Here is a 25,834-nt window from a genome sequence, read left to right as displayed (position 1 = left end):
ATAGTTAATTATAGAACAATTAAAATTAAGGCATTATATATACTGCTAGTTCAGATTTGGGTTATTAGGCTTTACTGTAGAATGTCATTTAAGAGAAAATATGGGTTTAACTGAGAAATGAATATCCAATAACATTTTGGGATCCAGCTGAAATTTGGCAATTTTGGATGTAGAGGAGTACTGGTGAATTTGAAAGGAAAATCTCTCATCTAGCAGTACAACTTGTGATTTTGTGTCCATTACAAACAGTGAAGACAGACAGATTGGAGATTCAGAAATTCCTGGAATGCCAGCAGGTAGTATTTGACAAAACAAAAAAACTGCAAAACTGTCTCTGAAAATAAATTCTGTCCTGTTCACACCTCTCTGAATAAGTTTATTTAAACTCCACATTATCCTTAGTCAAAAACATACAGGTAGAATAATTCTTTAAAGAACGCATAGATTCTAAGCAGTTTTTATTTGCTTGCTTTACTTACACTCTTTTGCTTATTAGGTCAATTGAAAGCTCAGTTGATTCCAGAGCTTTCCACAGCAGAAACAGACACTCTGTGCCACCATCGCACTGCAAACCCCCTTTCAAAGTTTATTTTAAAAAAAAAATCTTTCTTAGGTGTCCCACAGCTCTGAGCGAATGTGATTTTACCCCTTTTATTACTGAGGCTCTCTGGTAAAGCACCAATTATCTAGAGTAACTAGGCATAGCCAGGTGAGTTGTGTCTAAATGACCATTTAAACCTGTCTTAGCTTCAGCCAATCTATCAGCCTGTTTTTCTACGTCTCATATAAATTTCCTGGAGGAGACTTGTGGAATGATGCCCTTCTAGATCTCAAAGCATGAGACTAAAGAACCACTCTATTAGCATGGGGCTGTGGGAGACTCAAAGTTCTTATTTGAGTCAGCCACTAGAGGGGGACAAAGAGACCTGCAGGGTTACAGTGAACCGTTCACTTTTGTCATTTCTTCCCAAGTGCAAAGGTGAAGGATGTTCCTCCAGTTCCTGTTCCTCTTGCTGTGCCGGTGAGAATTGCAGTCTTTCGCCCGCATGATGTTATTTTTCTTGATTTCTAGAGTTACTTGGATACGTTCAGCATTTCTCTCCCCCACCCTGATAGAAAATGTCTGATTTTTTTTCCCCCATGAACATTCTTTTCAAAATGTTCCATTTTAGATGAAAAATTTCAAATGAAAAGTCTTTTTTAAATGCCGTTTCAGTGACGGGGAAGAGGGGGGGAAGAGACTGTCTTGCATTTGCTTTATTCCCCCCTTTTTACCTCCAATGGAAAAACAGTACAGCGAGAGAAAGTGGTTCTTATCCCGCTGAAACAAAACACTTTTTGAACAAGATGTTTTTAATTTTTGTCAAAAAATGAAAAAAATTGCGGAAAAATTTCAAATGGAATGAAAAATTTCTTTGGATTATTTTGCAAAATAGGTTTGTTTGTTTTTTCAACCAGCTCGAACAATTTTTTTAAACAACCTGTTTGTGTTAATTCTGCAATGACGTATTTTTATTATCCTAAATGCGCCTGCCTCATAAGGCTGGATTTGGAAGCAAAAGAGAAGCGGTAACTACATGTCCCACTTTCTTTGGTCCTGCTTTGAACAGGGGGTTGGAATAGATGACCTCCTGAGGTCCCTTCCAACCCTGATATTCTATGATTCTTTCATTACAATTGCCTCCAATAACCGTTGAGGGCAAATTAGAAGGCCTCATCCAAATCCCATTGTAATCGGTGGGTGTCCTTCCACTGACTTCATCAACCAGCTTTGGATCAGGCCCAGAGATTGGTGTAGTGAAGAATTTTGTTTCTTCAGATATACTGTTCAAGCTGAAGTACAGGGCTGGTGATGGCAGTGCTTATTCCTCAAGCCTACCCTGAAGGACGGGGTCAAACTGGGAAAAAAGCGTGGCGGAACTCTTCTATGCTCCGCCTACAAAACCAAACTCCACCCACAAAAGCTCCACCCCTATGAGTTGCAAAAAATGAGATTAGGTGATGCCAACAGTCAAATGAGGATTTCTCTCTGGGGTCGGCTCCCCTGGGGTTCATCTCTACTCATGGGGGTCTGCTGTTGGGTTTTAGTGCAGGGGTTCGCAAAGTGAAACACATGGTACGACCAGATTTCCATGCTAAGAGATGAAAATCGGACGGTGGCTTATTTTTAGGCAAAGGGGATCGGATGGAATTTTCAAAGGACCACACGTTTCATTGGAAGAGCGTTAGTGAATTAGGAGCAAGAGTCCCATCCACTGGCAAGGGGATTTCTGCTGCTAAATGATCCTGCGCCTTGGAAAGTCCCTCCCTTAATCAAAATACATATTTTACGTTTGAACTGGATTATTTTAAATCCCACTTGTTTAAAATTGTGAGGATGAAACCCTCGCTCCCACAGCATAAACTCACTATCAACTATCATGAATAACAAATTAGGGGGGGCAATTAGCTCAGCTGACAGTATTGGGTCACACGTCCTGCACTGCTGGGCCGCAATGGAGTGCACAACGGGACTCACGACACATGAAGTGATCCACACTACAGCCTTGTAGCTGGGCTGTTACCCTGCTCCTGGGATAAAAGGAGTGAGAGCAGCTGAGGGAGGCTGGCTGAGTAGCTGGCCCCAGGTGTGGCCAGCTCAATCAGGGCCCAGCTGGCCCTGATAAGGGGGCTGTGAGTCAGGAGCCGGGACAGTCTCACTCTAGCTTGGAGTGGGAAGAACCTGGCTGCCTGGGAGCACAGGGCCCTTTGGGCAGAGCAGTGCTGGGGAGGGGTAAGAGGAGCTGGGGAGCTCCTGCCTGGCAACTCCCCAGGCTGAGGCCTTGTTAAAGGCCTAAGGAGGTACTGGGGCTGTAGAGGTGTGGCCCAGGGACAGGCAGAGGCAGCCGGTCCAACCCCTTTTCGATGATGAGTGGCCACTACAGACTGCAGTTTGCCCCAGAGAAAGGGGGCTAGATGAAGACTGGTAGTAGCCACTGAGTCAAAGTGGGTATCGGGGGGTTGGGGAGACCCTGAGGAGGGGAGACCCTGAGTGTGGGGGCACTGCTGTGGGGCAGCACCCCAAGGGTGTGGGAGAGACAGAGGGCCAGAGGTGGTGGAGACAACAGGGCTGGTAACCAAAGGAGAGAAACTGACCAGCTGGAGGTGCTCTGAGGCTGGAAGGAGCTAATTCCCGGACTGACCAGCAGGAGGCGCCACGGCGGTGAATGCACACAGTGCTACAAGCCTATTAAACAGAATAAATAAAACTGGATTTAGAAATCTGGATTGTGGAGTAGTTATTAATGGAGCTGGTCAAATAGTTTTTTAAAAATAAATATTTTAGAAACAAGGGAAAGTCTGAACTGGAGCCTAAAGGGAAGAGAGAGCTAGCGGGACAGGGGGTGATGTAGTCAGAGTTCTTTGAACGTCAGACACCAAAGCACAATGTTCTGAACATGCTGGAGTCTGGAGAGGAGGGACGCGGTAGCCCACTGGGAAGCGAGATGCATTCAGTGAGAAAGGCGAGACACACATGGAGGAGGCCTCTCGGCAGAAGTGGCCCTGAGAGGGTGGAGTGCAGATGCAATGTGGCGCTGGGGATAATAGGCAGAGCTGTAGGAGATATGAGAGGAGCTGCAGAGTTCAAAGTCAGCAATTCCCGGAGCCAGATTAAAGCTATCCAAGTCTCTAGGCACACCCTCCAAAGGGGAACCCCAAGGCCCTGCCCCCACATGGGGTGGTAGCCGTACACACTGCTCCACATAACAGCCACCTGCAGGTCTGGTGGGAGTTCACCACCTCACCTCTCCTCCAGGATCACCAACCCAAAGCAATCTCCAGGACCACCTCTTCTTGTCTGAGACAGGCGTCAGGCTGCCTGGAAAGGAGAGAGGATTCAGCCCCCATTTCACCTGACCAGAGGGCTGTGTGCGTGATGAATCCTGCCCACACCACGCTGCATTCATGAGGGGATAGTGGCAGCAGGGGCCTACCATGTTCACAGTCTTCTCCTGGGGGTCTGCTGTTGGGTTTTAGTGCAGGGGTTCACAAAGTGAAACACATGGTACGACCAGATTTCCACGTGGTGGTCGGTTCGGGAACCTTGTGCAGTGGGTCTTGGAGTAAAACACCCCTTTACGATGAACGAGGCAGCACATACTTCACTGAGCTATTGTTTTAAGCTGTCTGCTTGGATCATAAATGAGGACAAGAAACACAATATTTTTTAATAAGTGAAAGTTTCTGTTCTGCTGTCACGTGGGACACCAGGAGCAGCCCTAGGCTTGAGCTTCTAGTGGCCATGCCTGAATCTGGGCCTGATTATTAGCGGAAGTTTATGGAGAACGGATGAAAATGGAAGGCCAAAGTCAAGAAATTTGTTCTGCTAGCCACACGCTATGCTGTGAACATAGAAATGTAACCCCCGTTTGGTGCTCGGTTAGTGCTTAATGGGCACATCTCAGTTAAACACAGAATTTATTTGATTGCAGATGGTGCAGTATGGCCAATCTGCCTAGCTGAACTCACCCCAAGTAAGTTTTTCCTTTACTTGGTTCTAATATTATTGCACATATCAAATTCTGATGCATCTATTGTTCATCCTTGGTGTCACATAAGCTGCCAAATAGATGTCGAATGATAATGAATTTGGTCCCCACCTACCTGAGCTAGAGGCAGAAGACCTTATCTAATTACACCACGCAGTGCCCTCTGACAAGGAGTTAGTATTCCTGGCAGAGACTGGTGGAATTCTGAAGATTAAACCTGGAGTTTCTTCCTTTTCCATAATATCTATGGGGGCGGGGGGGGGGGGGGGGGGTTCCTCAGGGCGAGTTAGTTCACTTTTGAATACATAGCACTAGGACACTGCAGAAGAGCAATGCACCAGCCAGCATGCCCCCTCATGGCTGGTCGTGGCATAGCAGACTGTCCTCCTCCAGTACCTGGAGTGATCTGCTTCTTGCCAATTTGCACTCCGGACAGGTCCCCCACCCCTTTGTGGGGTAACAGAGATCTGCCAAACAAATAATCCAGCAGCTTCACACCAGGTCTTGGGCCTGATTCTGGACTCAACACCCACCCTATCAGGGAGTTTCATGCCATCCTCCTTGGGGTCTGGTTGGGGAACCCAGCCCCCCCACACTGGGTTCCAGTTCAGGAACACTGGAGCAAGCCTCTAAGCAAGCCTTTGCTTCCTCACTCCTGGCTGTCTTCTTGGACCACTTCCTCACTGATCCAGTCTCTAGGCTCTTTCCCTCAGCTCCTTTCTAGGCTCTTACAGGCCTCCAATAGCTTTGTCCGTGGCGATCCAACGCTTCTCTGTCTCGCCTCAGGCTCTCTGTGTGTTTGTGTCTCTCTGTTGACCCTTTGGTAGAACTTCTTTCTCAGGAGATCATCCCCAGGCCCTTCTGCCATGAAGTCCTTCCTGTATCAGTCACGCAACTCCTCCCCAGTTGGGCCTAATACTAAATTAGGCCTGGCCCACCCTACGGGTGCAACCAGGTTCACTAATTGGTCTGCACCAGTTAACCCTTTGACTGCCAATGTGGGGGTATACACTCCACCACAGACACAAATAGCATGAAAGATAAATCCACACCAGTTTCCCCAAGTTTATACTGTATCATGTCTTCTTGCAAGAAATTAGACGTCGAAAACTGGTGTCAGTAGAAAGCATATACCAGGCATGGGCGGCACGTAATGGAGGCTGTGGGAGGGGCAATGGCGGATTACTGCATTGTCTCATGGGGCCCTTGCCCAGGGGCCCTGGCCACTTAGGGGCCCTCAGAAAAATCTCCCCCGCCACGGCCCCGGGGCTGGAGGAGCTCTTGCTCCCCAATGCAGCCCCAGGGCCATGGTGGGGGCACAAAGCTTGTCCGGTCTCAGGGCCACAGTGGAGTGGGGGAGGGCAGAAAGGAGTGAACAGGGGACCGGGCCTTGGGGGAAAGAGATGGATTGGGGGCAGAACAGGGGCGCTGAAGGAAGTTCTCCAGATCCCAGCTTTACTACCTTAGGGCAAACTGAAGTGAGCTGTAGCTCACAAAAGCTTATGCTCAAATAAAAATTTGTTAGTCTCTAAGGGTATGTCTACACTACGAAATTAGGTCGAATTTATAGAAGTCGGTTTTTTAGAAATCGGTTTTATATATTCGAGTGTGTGTGTCCCCACAGAAAATGCTCTAAGTGCATTAAGTGCATTAACTCGGCGGAGCGCTTCCACAGTACCGAGGCAAGCGTCGACTTCCGGAGCATTGCACTGTGGGTAGCTATCCCACAGTTCCCGCAGTCTCTGCTGCCCATTGGAATTCTGGGTTGATATCCCAATGCCTGATGAGGCTAAAACATTGTCGCGGGTGGTTCTGGGTACATATCGTCAGGCCCCCGTTCCCTCCCTCCCCCCGTGAAAGCAAGGGCAGACAATCATTTCGCACCTTTTTTCCTGAGTTACCTGTGCAGTCGCCATACCACGGCAAGCATGGAGCCCGCTCAGGTAACAGTCACCCTATGTCTCCTGGGTGCTGGCAGACGCGGTACGGCATTGCTACACAGTAGCAGCAACCCCTTGCCTTGTGGCAGCAGACGGTACAGTACGACTGGTAGCCGTCATCGTCATGTCTGAGGTGCTCCTGGCCACATCGGCTGGGAGTGCCTGGGCAGACATGGGCGCAGGGACTAAATTTGGAGTGACTTGAGCAGGTCATTCTCTTTAGTCCTGCAGTCAGTCCTATTGAACCGTCTTATGGTGAGCGGGCAGGCGATACGGACTGCTAGCAGTCGTACTGTACCATCTTCTGCCGAGCAGCCATGAGATGTGGATGGCATGCAGTCCTTCTGCACCGTCTGCTGCCAGCCAAAGATGTAAAAGATAGATGGAGTGGATCAAAACAAGAAATAGACCAGATTTGCTTCCCCCCCTCCCCTTTCTAGGGGACTCATTCTTCTAGATCACACTGCAGTCACTTACAGAGAAGGTGCAGCGAGGTAAATCTAGCCATGTATCAATCAGAGGCCAGGCTAACCTTCTTGTTCCAATAACGACAATAACTTAGGTGCACCATTTCTTATTGGAACCCTCTGTGAAGTCCTGCCTGAAATACTCCTTGATGTAAAGCCACCCCCTTTGTTGATTTTAGCTCCCTGAAGCCAACCCTGTAAGCGCCCCTCCCAGCGTCAGAGCAATGGCAAACAATCGGGCATCTGAGAGTGCTGTCCAGAGCAGTCACAATGGAGCACTCTGATGGGGCTAAAACATTGTCGCGGGTGGTTCTGGGTACGTGTCGTCAGGCCCCCGTTCCCTCCCTCCCTCCGTGAAAGCAAGGGCAGACAATCGTTTCGCGCCTTTTTTCATGAGTTACCTGTGCAGACACCATACCACGGCAAGCATGGAGCCAGCTCAGGTAACCGTCACCCTATGTCTCCTGGGTGCTGGCAGACGCGGTACGGCTTTGCTGCACAGTAGCAGCAACCCATTGCCTTCTGGCAGCAGACGGTGCAATACGATTGGTAGTCGTCCTCGTCGTGTCCGAGGTGCTCCTGGCCACGTCGGCTGGGAGCGCCTGGGCAGACATGGGCGCAGGGACTAAATTTGGAGTGACTTGACCAGGTCATTCTCTTTAGTCCTGCAGTCCTATTGAACCGTCTTATGGTGAGCGGGCAGGCGATACGGACTGCTAGCAGTCGTACTGTACCATCTTCTGCCAGGCAGGCAAGAGATGAGGATTGCTAGCAGTCGTATTGTACCATCTTATGCCAGGCAGGCAAGAGATGAAGATGGCTAGCAGTCGTACTGTACCATCTTCTGCCAAGCAGCCATGAGAGGTGGATGGCATGCAGTCCTTCTGCACAGTCTGCTGCCAGCCAAAGATGTAAAAGATAGATGGAGTGGGTCAGAACAAGAAATAGACCAGATTTGTTTTGTACTCATTTTCCTCCTCCCCTGTCTAGATCACACTGCAGTCACTCACAGAGAAGGTGCAGCGAGGTAAATCTAGCCATGTATCAATCAGAGGCCAGGCTAACCTCCTTGTTCCAATAACAACGATAACTTAGGTGCACCATTTCTTATTGGAACCCTCCGTGCAGTCCTGCCTGAAATACTCCTTGATGTACAGGCACACCCTTTGTTGATTTTAGCTCCCTGAAGCCAACCCTGTAAGCCGTGTCGTCAGTCGCCCCTCCCTCCGTCAGAGCAATGGCAGACAATCGTTCCGCGCCTTTTTTCTGTGCGGACGCCATACCAAGGCAAGCATGGAGGCCGCTGAGCTCATTTTGGCAATTAGGAGCACATCAACCACCACACGCATTATCCAACAGTATATGCAGCACCAGAACATGGCAACGCGATACCGGGCGAGGAGGCGACGTCAGCGCGGTCCCGTGAGTGATCAGGACATGGACACAGATTTCTCTGAAAGCATGGGCCCTGCCAATGCATGCATCATGGTGCTAATGGGGCAGGTTCATGCTGTGGAACGCCGATTCTGGGCTCGGGAAACAAGCACAGACTGGTGGGACCACATAGTGTTGCAGGTCTGGGACGATTCCCAGTGGCTGCGAAACTTTCGCATGCGTAAGGGCACTTTCATGGAACTTTGTGACTTGCTTTCCCCTGCCCTGAAGCGCATGAATACCAGGATGAGAGCAGCCCTCACAGTTGAGAAGCGAGTGGCGATAGCCCTGTGGAAGCTTGCAATGCCAGACAGCTACCGGTCAGTTGGGAATCAATTTGGAGTGGGCAAATCTACTGTGGGGGCTGCTGTGATGCAAGTAGCTCACGCAATCAAAGATCTGCTGATATCAAGGGTAGTGACCCTGGGAAATGTGCAGGTCATAGTGGATGGCTTTGCTGCAATGGGATTCCCTAACTGTGGTGGGGCTATAGACGGAACCCATATCCCTATCTTGGCACCGGAGCACCAAGCCGGCGAGTACATAAACCGCAAGGGGTACTTTTCGATAGTGCTGCAAGCTCTGGTGGATCACAAGGGACGTTTCACCAACATCAACGTGGGATGGCCGGGAAAGGTGCATGATGCTCGCATCTTCAGGAACTCTGGTCTGTTTCAAAAGCTGCAGGAAGGGACTTTATTCCCAGACCAGAAAATAACTGTTGGGGATGTTGAAATGCCTATATGTATCCTTGGGGACCCAGCCTACCCCTTAATGCCATGGCTCATGAAGCCGTACACAGGCAGCCTGGACAGCAGTCAGGAGCTGTTCAACTACAGGCTGAGCAAGTGCAGAATGGTGGTAGAATGTGCATTTGGACGTTTAAAGGCGCGCTGGCGCAGTTTACTGACTCGCTTAGACCTCAGCGAAACCAATATTCCCACTGTTATTACTGCTTGCTGTGTGCTCCACAATATCTGTGAGAGTAAGGGGGAGACGTTTATGGCGGGGTGGGAGGTTGAAGCAAATCGCCTAGCTGCTGGTTACGCGCAGCCAGACACCAGGGCGGTTAGAAGAGCACAGGAGGGCGCGGTACGCATCAGAGAAGCTTTGAAAACCAGTTTCATGACTGGCCAGGCTACGGTGTGAAAGTTCTGTTTGTTTCTCCTTGATGAAACCCCCCGCCCCTTGGTTCACTCTACTTCCCTGTAAGCTAACCACCCTCCCCTCCTCCCTTTAATCACCGCTTGCAGAGGCAATAAAGTCATTGCTGCTTCACAGTCATGCATTCGTTATTCATTCATCACACAAATAGGGAGATGACTACCAAGGTATCCCAGGAGGGGTGGTGGAGGAGGGAAGGAAAATGCCACACAGCACTTTAAGCACAGCACTTTAAAAGTTTACAACTTTAAAATTTATTGAATGACAGCCTTCTTTTTTTTGGGCAATCCTCTGTGGTGGAGTGGCTGGTTGGCCGGAGGCCCCCCCACCGCGTTCTTGGGCGTCTGGGTGTGGAGGCTATGGAACTTGGGGAGGAGGGCGGTTGGTTATAGAGGGGCAGCAGTGGCAGTCTGTGCTCCAGCTGCCTTTGCTGCAGCTCAACCATACACTGGAGCATTCTGGTTTGGTCCTGCAGCAGCCTCAGCATTGAATCCTGCCTCCTCTCATCACGCTGCCGCCACATTTGAGCTTCAGCCCTGTCTTCAGCCCGCCACTTACTCTCTTCAGCCCGCCACTTACTCTCTTCAGCCCTCCACCTCTCCTCCCGGTCATTTTGTGCTTTCCTGCACTCTGACATTATTTGCCTCCACGCATTCGTCTGTGCTCTGTCAGTGTGGGAGGACAGCATGAGCTCGGAGAACATTTCATCGCGAGTGCGTTTTTTTTTCTTTCTAAGCTTCACTAGCCTCTGGGAAGGAGAAGATCCTGTGATCATTGAAACACATGCAGCTGGTGGAGAAAAAAAAAGGGACAGCGGTATTTAAAAAGACACATTTGATAAAACAGTCGCTACACTCTTTCAGGGTAAACCTTGCTGTTAACATTACATACATAGCACATGTGCTTTCGTTACAAGGTCGCATTTTGCCTCCTCCCACCGCGTGACTACCCCCTCAACCTTCCCCCCTCCCTGTGGCTAACAGCGGGGAACATTTCTGTTCAGCCACAGGCAAACAGCCCAGCAGGAATGGGCCATACTGAGTGTCCCTGAAGAAAAGCACCCTATTTCAACCAGGTGACCATGAATTATATCTCACTCTCCTGAGGATAACACAGAGAGATAAAGAACGGATTTTGGTTGAATGCCAGCAAACATACACTGCAATGCTTTGTTCTACAGTGATTCCCGAGTACGTGTTACTGGCCTGGAGTGGTAAAGTGTCCTACCATGAAGGACGAAATAAGGCTGCCCTCCCCAGAAACCTTTTGCAAAGGCTTTAGGACTACATCTAGGAGAACCGCAAATGCCAGGGCAAAGTAATCCTTTCACATGCTTGCTTTTAAACCATGTATAGCATTTTAAAAGGTACACTCACCAGAGGTCCCTTCTCCGCCTGCTGGGTCCAGGAGGCAGCCTTGGGTGGGTTCGGGGGGTACTGGCTCCAGGTCTAGGGTGAGAAACAGTTCCTGGCTGTCGGGAAAACCGGTTTCTCCGCTTGCTTGCTGTGAGCTATCTACAACCTCCTCCTCCTCATCATCTTCTTCGTCCCCAAAACCTGCTTCCGTATTGCCTCCATCTCCATTGAAGGAGTCAAACAACACGGCTGGGGTAGTGGTGGCTGAACCCCCTAAAATGGCATGCAGCTCATCATAGAAGCGGCATGTTTGGGGCTCTGACCCAGAGCGGCTGTTCGCCTCTCTGGTTTTCTGGTAGGCTTGCCTCAGCTCCTTCAGTTTCACGCGGCACTGCTTCGGGTCCCTGTTATGGCCTCTGTCCTTCATGCCCTGGGAGATTTTCACAAAGGTTTTGGCATTTCGAAAACTGGAACAGAGTTCTGATAGCACGGATTCCTCTCCCCAAACAGCGATCAGATCCCGTACCTCCCGTTCGGTCCATGCTGGAGCTCTTTTGCGATTCTGGGACTCCATCATGGTCACCTGTGCTGATGAGCTCTGCATGGTCACCTGCAGCTTGCCACGCTGGCCAAACAGGAAATGAGATTCAAAAGTTTGCGGTTCTTTTCCTGTCTACCTGGCCAGTGCATCTGAGTTGAGAGTGCTGTCCAGAGCGGTCAGAATGGAGCACTCTGGGATAGCTCCCGGAGGCCAATACCATCGAATTGTGTCCACAGTACCCCAAATTCGAGCCGGGAACGTCGATTTAAGCGCTAATCCACTTGTCAGGGGTGGAGTAAGGAAATCGATTTTAAGAGCCCTTTAAGTCGAAATAAAGGGCTTCACTGTGTGGACGGGTGCAGGTTTAAATCGATTTAACGTTGCTAAATTCGACCTAAAGTCCTAGTGTAGACCAGGGCTAAGGTGCGACAAGTACTGCCTTTCTTTTGACAACTTCTGTCATCCAAGGGAAGATACTGGTTGAATCCCAGGTTCTGGGACACAACTGACAAGCCAGCCATCCCTTCAGGGTGCCTTTTTAGATACAAGGAGACATCTGTCTGAGCCGGTAACCAGTCAGCATGACTGGGAGAGACAGACAGTTAACCCTTCCTATCCTGAAAGAGACGGTTTTCCCTGTCCAGAAGGTGAGGTGTGGCATCACCAGCAAAACTCCCCGGTCTTTCAAGCAGGCACAATGGGGCAGTGCAAAGGCTCGGTGTACCCATCAGGTACCTCGTTGGGCCAGAGGGGAGCATTTCCTACCCTGACAGTTATTCCTATGGTCAAAGGGGAGATGTGCTTTACTCTAGGGGCAGATTTTGGGATGGCAGAAAAAACTCTCCTGGCATCAGCCCAGGAGGGCAACTGGGAAATCCCTTTTATCCTCCAGATTCTCCTTCAAGTCAGAGGCAAAGAAGCTGCTATTATCAAAGCGAACGCTTTGATCAGCTAGGGCATGAGTCTTACCCTGGACAAAGAAAATGGGGCCATGAGCAGCCCTTGCCTGAGGGCAGCCCAGCTGGACAACATGGGAACCCACAGTACATCCCATGTGATCTAACAGAGCAGCAGGTCTATTTCCAGTACTCTACAGACAACCCATCCAGCCTTGGGGGAGATTTACAGTATAATGAAATTAACCCCTGGGCTCCTGAAGAGAATTTTCCAGCTTATGACATGCCCCTCCCTCCCAAAGCAAACGGGAAATATTCCATTTAATTCTAGTGGTGTGTTTGGAAGGAGAGAGCACCCCCTTGGGCAATTCGTGGGACTAGGAGTATAATTCCCAGCTACAGAGCCTTCCGTCTCACCAAGGCAGATCGCGATATTCAGAATGATATTCCTGGGGCCCTGAAATAGGTTTATTGGGACAGACGGAGACCGCACCGTACCCCAATAGTTTCCCAGCTGGGTTTAGAGAGAACCTAAAGCATCTGGCTGGGATGGCCTGGAAGTACGGGTGTGTCCAGATGAGAGGGTTTGGTTCACTGGAGCAAGGACACCAGAAAGTCACCATGTCAGTCCCAGATGGCAACCCAGCAGATCACAGAGGGAATGCAGCGTATCCTTCCTCTGGCCGTTTGTGCTGTGCAGGGAATTCTCCAGCACCAAAAGAAAATCCCTTTTTCCGCTAGACTTTCCCCCAGTCAGATTCTCTTCCTGGGAAGAAAGAGGAAGCTCACAATATCCTGAATGTAGTAACTCAGAGCATGCCAAGCATGTCTGATACCCAGCTGGTATTCAGACTAGTCAAAGGAACAGCTCACTGGTGCTTGGAAACCACCCCCTCCCCTTCCCCTCCCCCCGCACCTAGTCCACAAGAAAATGGAGATGGAACATCAGATCAGGAAAGGAATACGCCATACTCTAAAATCACATTAGGGAAGAAAGAGAGACATGGATTCTACCCTGGAGCAGGTGCAGATCCAATTAGAAATGCCGTAAAGGGGATGGACACAATGTCCTTGCACAAATCTTTGGAGCAAGTCAGTTCAGTAAGAAAAATGGTGAAGCGGTGCCTGAAAAGCTTGTGATGTTCCCAAAGAAGGGCCATTGCAGGAAGGAATCCAAAGTGCAGCTCTGGGTAGCGAAGGTGATAGGAAACAAAACCATGCAGCACATGGCTTTGGAAGGGTACCATGCTTTGGAAACAGGTTACCGCAGTATTTGGCCAGCACTGTAGCACCACCTGGTGACAAGACACGAGAACAAATAATGCCCCCTAGAAAAGCAAACACTTTGCTTTGGAAACCAAGGCACTGCTAAAGGCTGAGCTATCAAATGGAGAAGAAAATCCTTCTCCATCCAGTTCTCTAACAGGAGATATGACAAATGATCCAGAGGAAAGGATGCCAGACTGTCTACTATTGCAAAACTAACAAGTGCAAATTGGCCTTTAAGATCAGAGAAATAAAACTGGCGGATACCTTTGTGCTGATGTTGCAATAAAAATGATGCTATTATCTTTAATCTCATTAGAAACATACAGGCAGAGTGTGTGGGTGGGTGTAGTTTTCATGCATGCTCTTGTCTGCTAATTTTCAATACGTGTAAAATTTCATTAGTATAAATCTAATGCCATCCTATCCCTTTAGAACGGATTTGTGCTTCGCACCAACTGCTTTTGGAACAACAGCAATGTCTGTTCTGCACCAAGGGTCCCCCTGGTTTTGAAATGTCCATATTCTTTCCCTTGAGGGACCATGTGACATGAGCATACAACATGAATGGGATGAATTCTCAGCTCTGATACTTGGATCCTTCTCTGCTTGCACCAGATGCGAATGGTGCTGAGATGCAGTGTGTGGATCTGAGAGGGGAATAATACCCTTAGGAGAGCAGAGCAATAAAAGCATTGTCACTCTTCCTGGAAACAAATCTTTAGCATTCCTTGTGCTACACAATGGCATCCCTGAATAGAGGCCCTGACTCAGCAAAGCACTTACTGCACGGCATTAAAATCAATAGGACTTACGCACATGCTTAAAGTTAATCATATGCTTGACTGCTTGGCTGAGAGGGGCTGGTTTGCTGAATCAGGGCCACAGAGCAAGGGTCTGTGTTGTGCAGAAGGTCAGATGGGATAATTATAGTGGTCCCTTCTGGCCCTAAAATCTGTTGAGTAACTTTCACATAGGACATCCAATAGTCATGAGATGATGATAGCTAGCAGCCGCTGGGGCTTGACTTCACAGAACCTTGCTAATGAACATATTGCTAGCGGTACTATTGAAACCATGGCACTGATCAGGATAATGCTCGGTAAGCATTCGTGGGATTAAGCCTCTGGGCTGGCTTGAAACAGGCAGTCTAGGGGGGAAATCTGTATGGCCAGCTGACCTACTTCTAATAATTCTACCTTCAGACAACCCAGAGAGTAGGTCAAAAATGCTCCAGTAACATCCCCAGACACTGCACCCTACAATAGGGTTTCTACAGGGGTTTGAGGCCAGCACTGTGGAATTGTTTTAATTAGAAAAGTAACAAGTTTAACAGAATTTGGAGTTTGACTAGATAAGTTAGATACTGCAAGGCGTTTTATTTCTATTAACCTACTGCCAATGCTGCCTATTCCCAAACAAAAGTTGTCTAGACAAAAACCCTAAAAGGATGTCTGCTGCTAGGAATCAACCCTCCTTTTAAAACCAGTGCTTAACCCCCTGTGAAACAGGGCAGCTTTGCATATCAGCTGCATTTGCTGTACTCAGCATAAGTGCAATCAGTGCTTTTGATAACGAACGGATTTTCTAGCACTTTCAGTGATATGCACTGTGGCTGCAGAAGCTAACAAGCTTGAAATACAATCAGTTAAAGGTTCACGGGTGGTTTTTTCCATTCATATACAACACAAAGACTTTCTCTTGCAAGAGAGCAGTTGATGCACTTGTAGCAAGTGAATCCATAAAAGATATATACTAGAATAATGAGAATGGTTTGGAAGGATGGAGATAAAACTCCCTATTTCTGTTTGTAAAAGGCAGTTCCTCTACTACAGAGGTGGGCAAACTACGGTCCGTGGGCCACATCCGGCCTGCGGGACCGTCCTGCCTGGCCCCCCGAGCTCCCGGCCAGGGAGGTTGTCCCCAGCCCCTCCCCTGCAGCCGCAGCGCGACGTGATGCCCGTGCTCTGCAGTGCCGGGCATGCGGCGGCAGCGTGGCTGGCTCTGGCTGGGTGGCGGGGCTTTGCTGCTCTGAGCAGCACAGTAAGGGGGGGTATTGGATAAGGGGCAAGGGGTCCCCACGGGCAGTCAGGGGACAGGGAATGGGGGGGGGTTGGATAGGCATGGGAGTCCCGGAGGGGGGCCTGTCTGGGGGCGGGGGTGTGAATAGGGGTTGGGGCAGTCAGGGGACAGGGAGAAGGGGGGGTTGGATAGGGGGTGGGGTCCTGGGGGTGGTTAGGGGCCGGGGTCCCGGGGCGGGTGGACAGGGGACAAGGAGCGTTGGATGGGTCGGAGGTTCTGAAGGGGGAGGGAAGTGGGAGGGGACAGATAGGGGGTGGGGGCCAGGCTCTTTGGAGAGGCAGAGCCTTCCCTACCCAACCCTCCATACAGTTTTGCAACCCCGATGTGGCCCTCGGGCCAAAAAGTTTGCCCACCCCTGCTCTACTATGGTATCACAACACTACTGTTATACTTCTAGGGTGAAACTCACTCATATGAAGAGGATCAGCACTGGACTATACCCCATTTAAGTCCCAATTAAAAGCCCTCAAGCTTATGCATCACTTAAATCCTATGTTAGCTTTGTGCTGGCCCACTGTGCAGGGAGAATTTCACCCTCTGTCCTCCAGTGGAGCTAACGTGGAAGGATCAGTTAGATTGGATCAATTAGAGCTGGGCAAATGCAACAGAAGAAGCCCTAGTTTGTAACAGGAGTGGAAGGTGGCACTTCACCCACTGAGGAGATCTGTAATCTAGTCCCTCTCAGCAGAGGGGTAAGAGATAGCTCTTGACTCATTCTGACACGATTGCCAAAACAATGCCATCCTCCCAGATACCCATAGCAATGGGCCTTTCACAAATCAAGCCATGAAGATATTGAAGGGAACATGCTTCCCTCCCCCCCCCCCCCACACACACACAAAAACCCCCAACAGGTTGTAAAGTAAAACTACTGCAAAGAAAATCAAAACAATTTAGGACTTCCAGCTATGGGGCTAGATTATGGTTTTACTGATATGATAGACAGATGGTATGACCTGGCTCTCAGTATCTGAATGGGAGAGAATGCCCGGCACTGCCTTGGTCCATTAGATAGCAAATTCATATTTAATATAAAAATTACAGCTCACTTTTCAAAGCCATTGCTAAGAGATTTGGATGCCCTTTCCCATTAAAATTAACGGGCATCAATGTTTGCTCTCCCAAGGAGAATGGCCGTGAGTTCCCGCCGCTCTTTGAAGTGCAGTGTGTGCATTTCTCTCTAATTTGCACACTGCCCACACGGGAGCTTCAGAAGTTCAAGGAAAACACTTCATTGCAAATGTCTGTGTTGCCGCTGTGTCTCAGCGCTGCTTGCAGGAGAGGAAGCGGGGCTTCCCGACAGGTCTTCAGCCAAATCTGCAACGTTGCCAGGATCTGCAGGTAAATAAAAGGAGAGGCAAGGGTTATTGTTTGACCCTGTCAAATAGTCACAGCACGGTTATGTGTTTCTCACAGAAGTCCGCATACAATAACTCCTGAACGGATCAAACAGATACTGCCATTCATTTCATTACAACAGTCTCCAGCATCCCCAACTAATCAGTGCTGATTCTACACACAGGGCAGGCTATTTGAGAAGGTATTAGTAATCATAGTATTAGTTACAGTAGAAACAATACTCAGTTGGGGTCAGGGCTTCATTATGCTGGGCACTCTACACACACTTTTCAGGAGGACTTCATTCCTGCCCCAAAGAGATTACAATTTAAAACAGAAATGATCCAAATTAAGTGCTCACTTTTTCCATTGGTGTTTGGTTTTTACCTGGCTCTTCACATCCAAATGCTGGCGCTCCAGACAGGAGCAGTCCTTGTCCAAAAGGCCCAGGTTGTTTGCTAAGAGCTTCCAGTCTCTGTGCTTAAGGGACATCTCCACTGCAACCCTCAGGAGCTGCTTGTCATCCAACCCTGATCGGTCCTTGAAATCGACAGCTGCCTTCGAAAACAGTGGGAAAGAGGTCGCACCTTCTCGCTAACTGAAAGGGGTTGTCATAAAGCTAGCAGACCCCTTACAATGCACTTAGGGCCTCATCCAAACCCACTGACGTCAATGGGGTTCTTTCCTGATGGACTTCAATGGACTATGGATCAGGTTCCTAGTCCGATGTGCACCATCCCTGCTGGGAGCACTGGCAAAGGTTCAGCAATGTGAGCTATTATAATTCCACATGTAATTCTTTTGAGACTCACCTTGGCTTCTAAAGAGGTTCTATAATGTACCCCAGCACTGAGTTCATGATTTGGCTGGAGGGCTAAATCATTTGGAGACCCTGAAATTGGCCTATGGAAGAGCAGGAGATGGAAGTGTCCAGAACCAGGAGAATGGGCATGGAGCACCAAGCAGGGTAAGGGGATCTTGTAACAGACCCTCTTTCCAATCAACTCCCGGCTGCTCCCTGGGCAGCCACAGCTAGTTCTTAGCACTGCTTCTGCAGGAGGCAGACGATTTCCCTATTACTAATGCCCTTGTAAGCCCTCTGACAGGGCCAGGCTCATGTGGAGAGGGGGCACATGCGAGTTACTGTTTCCTGTCTCTGTAATTTGCTTGGGTTTGCCCCATGGATTTGGTAGGGCAGAGGAATTTGGCAGAAATTCTCTGGCACTGTAGCCTGGCTTCCCTCCCAGAAGCCTCTGTGACGGTGGGGGAAGAGGGGAGTATGCCACAGAGTCAGTTGTAGGTCCTCTTGGCTCACAGCAAGATAAGCATGCTTCCCTCGTTCTTTAATTTCACAGAGTGACAGAAACAGCATGGTAGATCTACTGAGGATTAAAGGTGGGATTTTCCAAGGGAATCAAGGAAGCTGGGGACTTAACTCCCGTCAGCTCCTTGTAGGTTTGATTTTTCTCAGGAAACCCCAACCCCAGAAAACGCTCTGTAAATTAGAGATGGAGATTAATGCTCTCATAATGCTACTGGGGTTCAGGGCCTACCCCTGCAAGGGCTGCTGTCTCTGATGAAAGAGAGGCTACTTCAGTAGTGAATCGCAAGAGGCCACCTCTTGTGGGGTGTTATATGGACGTTTATAGTTCCACAGTAATTCCCTTAGTGAAAACCCACATCAGTTATGAACTGACACCAAGGTTTTCAACCATGACTAGTGATTCAGGGGCATCCATCTCTGAGTGCACATCCTGCGACATCTGAACTGGCCCAGATTTTTCAGAAAGTGTCAAGCCCTCTGAGTCTGGCTCCTTTATGGTGCCTCAGCCCGGGTGCCTGAAATCACTAGTCACTTTTAAAAATCTTGGCCTGCTACTGTTGGGATTCCCCCCCAGAGCCAAAGGGTTAAAGTTTTATTTAAAATGAAACTTTTTGCATTAAAAATCTTGAATTTAGAGATCACAGAAATGTAGGGATGGAAAAGGGATCTCGAGAGGTCATTGAGCTCATCCTCCCATCCTGAGGCAGGACCAAGTGAACCTAGAGCATCCCAGCCAAGTGTTGGGCCAATCTCTTCTTAAAAACGTCCAGTGAGGGGGATTCCACAACCTCCCTTGGAAGCCTATTCCAGAGCTAAACTATCTTCATAGTTAGAAAATTGTTCCCAATAGCTAACTTAAATCTCCCTTGCTGCAGACTAAGCTGTTACTTCTTGTCCTACCTTCAGTGGACATGGAGAATAATTGATCACTGTCCTCTTCCTGACAGCTCTTAACATATTTGAAGATTGTTATGTCTCCATTCAGCCTTCCCGTCTCTAGTTGAAACATGCCCAGGTCTTTCAACCTTTCCTCAGAGGCTATAGTTTTTAAACCTCTCATTTTTGTTGCTCTTCTCTTGATTTTCTCCTACTTGTCCATATCTTTCTTAAAGTGTTGTACCCAAAACTTTACACAACTCTTTAGCTGAGGCCTCACCAGTGCCAGGTAGAGTGGAACTTGTTTGCTGCCTTCTCTAACCTATCACATGGGTGTTGAAAAATTGAAAATTTACGTACAGGAGGAAAAGATGGCTGTGAGTCCTTAAGAAGAGCGATGTTTGATGGTATTATTGGAAAATGCATCGCTGATGACAGCATATGTTGTGGAAGGGTCCGCATCCAAGCAACAAACTGATCTTCATCAATATAACCTAATCAGATATTAATACAATCTAAGAACACAGATATACGGTTTTTGTTCTTCAAGGTTGTATGCCGCCAACTGGAGGTATGCAAATTTCAGAGATAAACCATGCAATCCGAAAGCCATTATTCACTAGCAGTGGTCACAATTGTTTGCTAAGTCAAACTTGGAATTACACTGCACTGTACAGTATTTGGATTTCATTTTCCCCCTTCATTCCCTGGGAAGTATCTTAAGCGATAGGACTATATCATCAAAAACTGTTCACATGACAGGTTTCAGAGTAACAGCCGTGTTAGTCTGTATTCGCAAAAAGAACAGGAGGACTTGTGGCACCTTAGAGACTAACCAATTTATTCGAGCATAAGCTTTCGTGAGCTACAGCTCGCTCCACTGAATGCATCCGATGAAGTGAGCTGTAGCTCACAAAAGCTTATGCTCAAATAAATGGGTTAGTCTCTAAGGTGCCACAAGTCCTCCTTTTCTTTTTGTTCACATGACAATCTTTCCAGTTTCAAACATGACAGTATCACACTGTAAGAAAAAAAAAAGATGAGTAAGTTTTGGCACTGCTTTGCTACTATTAAGGAATCATACACTTGCAGCCATAGTTAAGGTTGTACCTACTTTACATCATAAATGTAACTGTGACCCCAATACAGCATTCTCATTCTCTCGCTTTCAAAGGACAATGATGAATTTGGCCCCGAAAGCTCATTATCAGAGTCCAATTCACACGTCCTTGACTCTCCATCTATTAGCGTGCGAGATCCTGACTCCCTGCTGCTGTGCGCCGTGGGCAGTCACTTACACCTGCCCAGTGTGAAGGTAGCCAGGGGGTAAAATGCTTCCCAATCAGAACAGTATTTCTTGTATCATGCACGTTCTCACAGAGATAAGTGAACACACAAGCTTCAGAGCAATGGGGAATCAGGCATCTCTCCTCTGCTGCCTTCTACTCTGGCTCCCCTCTGAACCGTGATGGTACTTTCAGAAAGTCCTCCTGCAGGGGAGAAGGTAATGTCAGTAATAGGAACCAGAGGGAGTCAGTGTGGTGACTGGCACCGGCTGGTGGAATTGACAGGCTGTAATTATGGGTTTCTTGTAATATGCACAGGGGAGGAGGGAGCTTCAGCTGTCAGTAAAATGTCTTGAGCTAACAATTACATCAGCAACATGGCTGGAACTAGGCCTCTGTCTTATCCAGGGAACCCCTAAATTCCATCTGCCTCAGTTTCTCTCAGGCCTAGATACCGGCAGGGTCCACAAGATAGCACTGTGCTATATCCCTGAGGGAACAACAGATGTTTTCTTCCAGTTTCTCAGGCTGTCCCATCTCTCTCATTCTCTGAAAGCAGGTAGCTCCTGCAGCTGCTATAAAGCCAATAACTCTTCATAATCATGATGTATTCCCTCCCAAACATGGCAAATCATTAACTCAGCAGCTGCCAAATTACCTTGATTGCTTTTATCCATTTCACTGAGGTAAAGAGTGGCAAGTTCATGAATGGTCTTTGGGTCTTCTCTGGGGTACAGGTTCTGCAGCAGAGTCAGCAGCTGGTCCTTGCCGATGGTGCCAGAAGTTATGGTCTGAAATAATCCTGCATAAGAAGGATCAGAATAAAGCTGTCTGTTACATTCTGATTGGCTTAAACTATTAACAAGTTCTTGACATGGTGCTATGTAAAGTTGGTTTGTCTCATTGATTCTGCCTCTGTAACTGCCATGGGATGGGTTGAGGCTAATTCTTGCCAAATGGTTTGATCAGGAGACACAGGAAAGCAGCCAGTATCAATGTTTCTCTAATTTCTGAGAAATACTTCTGATGTCCCCAGATTGTCTCAGAGTGCCCTCTCTGTTCCAGTGTACCCGGCTCTCCTGTGAGCAGCCAAGCTAAAGACACAGCATGCTTCTGGCCATTCATAACTCATGACACTCTTCCCAAAAGCAAGGGACGTTAGCCCCGGAATCCTGGCTAAATATCTTGAGTCACTGCATTTTGCTTTTCTCAATTACCTTGTGCTTCCAGCTGGACATGGTGTTTTCTTCCTGTCCTAAAACCATTAGTGTTGATGGTACTGTTATAACGGCTGATAAAAAACCCCTCCAGAGGTGGCTGCATTTTAATAAGGGATCAAATGAGGAGAGCCCTATAATAGCATTCTGAGTAGTGAATGCTGGGGCTAAGATGGTCCACGAACTTCTGTTATATAAATGCATGTTTGCATTTACCCAGCTCTCAGGACAAGCAAACTATCTGTGGTGAATAATGTATTTGGTGAATGACTCAAAATCTCTGGGGGAAAAGCTGATCTACAAGATCATAGAATATCAGGGTTGGAAGGGACCTCAGGAGGTCATCTAGTCCAACCCCCTGCTCAAAGCAGGACCAATCCCCAATTTTTGCCCCAGATCCCTAAATGGCTCCCTCAAGGATTGAACTCACAACCCTGGGTTTAGCAGGCCAATGCTCAAACTACTGAGCTATCCCTCCCCCCAGTTTAATAACAGAGCCAAATGCAGTCTCTCGGGCAAACCCTTCGTCTTCAGGTGTTATAACTTTCTAAGCCTGATATTCTGATTTGAAAAAGGGAACACAAGAGGCCGTACGGTCCAGGGGATAGAGCCCTGGATTGCAACTCAGGAGACTTGGGCTCTATTCCTGACCCTACTGTGTGAGCTCAGGCAAATCATTTCCTTCCCCCCTCCCCTTTGTCCTGTCCATTTAGACTGTAAACACTTCAAGGCAGGGCCTTTCCCCAGGTAGGTACAGACACACACATATCTCTGCTGGTCCTCCGGCTGCTAGTGTAATACCTATAGAGGACAGCACAGAACTGCCTCACAGTGAATATAAACTGGCCTAATACACAGGGACCACTGCAGGGCACTAATGTTACTGTCTCACTCATAATTCCCTTCTCAAAATCAAATACCAGGCTTATTAATTATAACACCTGCAGGCAAATGATTTGCATGAGAGACTGAATTTGGCTCCATTACTAAACTGACCTCATAGCCCAGCTTTTTCCCCCCAGAGGCGGAGTCACTGAAGTTACATCTGTCTTACTTACATTGGATTAAACCATTTTTTTACACTGACTCTGCGTTGGAGATACATCTTACAATACCATTATGATCTGTGGAATAGCTGTGCATGTAAAATGCCTCTATAAACAGCTCAGGAATACAGAGGAAATATTGTACTTAGATTGTAAACTCCTTTGTTCCCTGCTTGTACAGAGCTTAGCACAATGGGATGCTATTCCCTGAGTGGGGCTCACAGGCACCACAGCAATATAAATAATAATACTAGGTCTGAGTGGACTTTGCTGTATTCTCAAGGAGACTCGGGTTTCAGCAACATGCCTTTATGTAACTATCACATCAGCAGCGTAACAGATGTGTAATGTCACCAGTCTGGTATCAGACACCGAAGCCGCTAACAGACACAACGAAGGCGGCTCGAACGAACAGACCTTCATTGTCATCTCCTGGAGAACACACTGGCTATGCCACAACTGAGTATTTCCATTAGCCATTTCACTTCCCGCAGCTCTCAAAGACCGACGGCATTACAGCTTGAAACTGGACTCAGGGCCAGACCCTCAGCTAGTGCAAGTCTACGTGGTTCCATTTAAGTGAATGGAGTTATAGTGATATGTACCAGCTGAGGGTCTGGTCTGCAGGATCTGAAAGATTGTAGCCCAGATGGATGGGAGCTAATGGTGGCTTTTTAAGCACCTGCCAGATCCTGGACTGCAGAGGCCCAAGGCATAACTTAGACAGCTCTGAGGGCCTGTCTACATTATAGCAACCTCCCAGGGCGATGGTGCTGCCCAGAATGTCAGCAGTGCTGTGTGCTGTAGTTCTACCCCCCAATGCTCCCCTCCCAGGCTGGCCTAGCATGTCCCTGTGCTAGGACTTCTGATAGAATCCCTGGGCGGCAGCTTTAAACCTGGCTTCTGCACCACTGCGCTTGGCTGGATGTAGAGTTTTTCAGGTCCTTTGATTCTGCCCTGGCTCGTCTATGTGGAATAAAGGGGCCAGAGTGCAGTGTGAGGCTCTCACCCTGTACATCTTCATCTCTCTCTCTAGTCTACATCCTCCTGCCTCTACACTTCCAAATAGGTGCTTGCCGTGTCCACAAGATGGCAGTACGCCACAATCCTCCCTTTGGTTTTATTTACCTCACATAAACATATCAATACATCTATTAGGTCTTCTGACAATTCTTCCATTTCTACTAATAGTGCGAACACGAGGATCTCCTGTATTTAGAACTCAAAACCTAGCTGCTGAATTCCAACGAGACAGAATTCCAGCCAGGCTGGGGATTCTCCTCTCCATTAGAATTAGAATCTGGAGCGGAGTCTGAAGCCACTTGGGAGGAGTCGTAAGCAAGGTCTGGCAGTGCTTATCTGAATACCTGGCATTGTGCCTCAAGGTGCATCCATCCTTTGTTCATCAGAAACGAGTGGTCTGACAAATTTCTAATGATGACACATTGCTCCAGTCTTTGAGGTCGATTCCATATTTCCCAGCCCTGTTGCACTGCCAACATAAAACTCAATCTCCAAACTGGAAATCACAGCTCAAGAATTTAAAAAATGGTTAGCGATTTTAGGTGCCTCGATTTTGGGGTCTCCAACTTGAAGAGAATTTAAAGGTGCCTGACTTAATAGCCACCCCCTCTGAAAATTGGACCCCTTTAATGTGTCTCATATTTAGCATGCAAACACAGAGCACTAGCCAAAATCACTAGCCACTTTCTGAAAAATGAAACCATGCTCTCTAGCCCTATGTATTTGATCAGCATCTTATCTTTTCTCTTTATACCCTTGCTGGAGTTCATGGACACGGCCCTTAGCTGCGCTATTGGACGTTGGGCAGGAAGGAGAGTGGGTTTCACCTGAGAAATAGCTGAGCAGGGGTTTCCTCTGACGCTCTATTTACAGTTGAGCCATGTGCCCCTGGGACTTTTGGCAGCTCTGTTTTCTGGACCTTTCCTTCACGTTAGCTGCTTTGAACCATTCGCAGTGAAAAAGCTCCTTCCCTCACGCTTCGGCTAGCACGGGGCAGCTCTGATGTCTTGGAGCCCATAGTCTTTAAAGAATTTTCCCGTGAAACCCCTCACACCCTGCTGCTGTGACAGACACAGCTGGAGGTGATTAGTAAGGGGGAGATTAAAGCTGGCAGGCGGCTAGAGGTCAGTCAGACAGTTCTAGAGGCAGAGCGATACGCCGACCCGAGCCAAGCGGGCTCTGTAGTAAAGTGACTTGCTGCTGCGGGGTTCGATCTGGGGAGAGAGTTGGCCTCTGCCTAATAGTGCGTCTAACGCCCTTGCAAATAAAAACTTAGCTACTGCTGGGCCCAAGCAGTTTGACTGGCAAACCTTTCCTTCATTATTTTAAACGCATCGGTTTTGGACAAAGTGCACAAAGACTCAGCTGAGCTCTCCAAATATGCCTATAGTGAAGCATCTGGAACCCTTCTGCAGAAATATCCAACAGCTGGAATAAATGTTTAAGGAACTCGGATCAATTCTATTTTATAAACTCACCCTCCTTAACTAATTCACATGGCAGTTCAGAGGGCTAAAAGCATGACTCAGGCCACTTAGAATCATAGACATGTAGGTCTGGAAGGGACCTTGAGAGGTCATCCAGTCCAGTCCCTTGTGGTGTGACAGAACTAAGTATTAGCTAGACCATCTCTGATGGCTATTTGCCTAGCTTATTCTTAGAAACCTCCAATGACGGAGATTCCACAACCTCCCTAGGTAGTTTGTTTCAATGCTTAACTATACTCACAATTAGGAAGTTTTTTTCAGAATGTCTAATCTAAATCTCCCTTGCTGCAATTTAAGCTTATTACTTCTTGACCCATCCTCAGCAGATAAGGAGAACAATTTACCACCCCCCTCTTTACAACAACCTTTTACATACTTGAAAACTGTTATCTTGTTCCCCCTCAGTCTTCTCTTCTTCAGAAGAAACAAACCCAATTTTTCCAATCTATCCTCATAAGTCACATTTTCTGGACCTTTAACCATTTTTGTTTTTCTGCTCTGGACTTTCTCCTATGTGTCCACATCTTTCCCAATGTGTGGTGCCCAGAAGTGGACACAATTTT

The 25,834-nt window shown here is 48.0% G+C and overlaps 1 protein-coding gene and 1 pseudogene across 1 annotated transcript; both read left to right on the top strand.

Moving 5' to 3' along the window:
• Positions 1 to 1,501: 1,501 nt before the first annotated feature.
• LOC140911980 (enamelin-like) lies at positions 1,502 to 12,707 on the top strand. The gene is given in 4 exon segments (XM_073346137.2): positions 1,502 to 1,569; positions 11,842 to 12,182; positions 12,185 to 12,610; positions 12,613 to 12,707. Coding segments are annotated over 4 exon segments (930 nt in total).
• Positions 12,708 to 12,875: 168 nt separating this feature from the next.
• On the top strand, positions 12,876 to 13,811 carry LOC140911979 (enamelin-like; annotated as a pseudogene).
• The last annotated feature ends 12,023 nt before the right edge of the window (positions 13,812 to 25,834 follow it).

This window comes from Lepidochelys kempii, chromosome 5 (assembly GCF_965140285.1).
Source record: "Lepidochelys kempii isolate rLepKem1 chromosome 5, rLepKem1.hap1, whole genome shotgun sequence".
NCBI lineage: Eukaryota > Metazoa > Chordata > Testudines > Cheloniidae > Lepidochelys > Lepidochelys kempii.
This window is presented reverse-complemented; position numbering and strand designations above follow the sequence as displayed.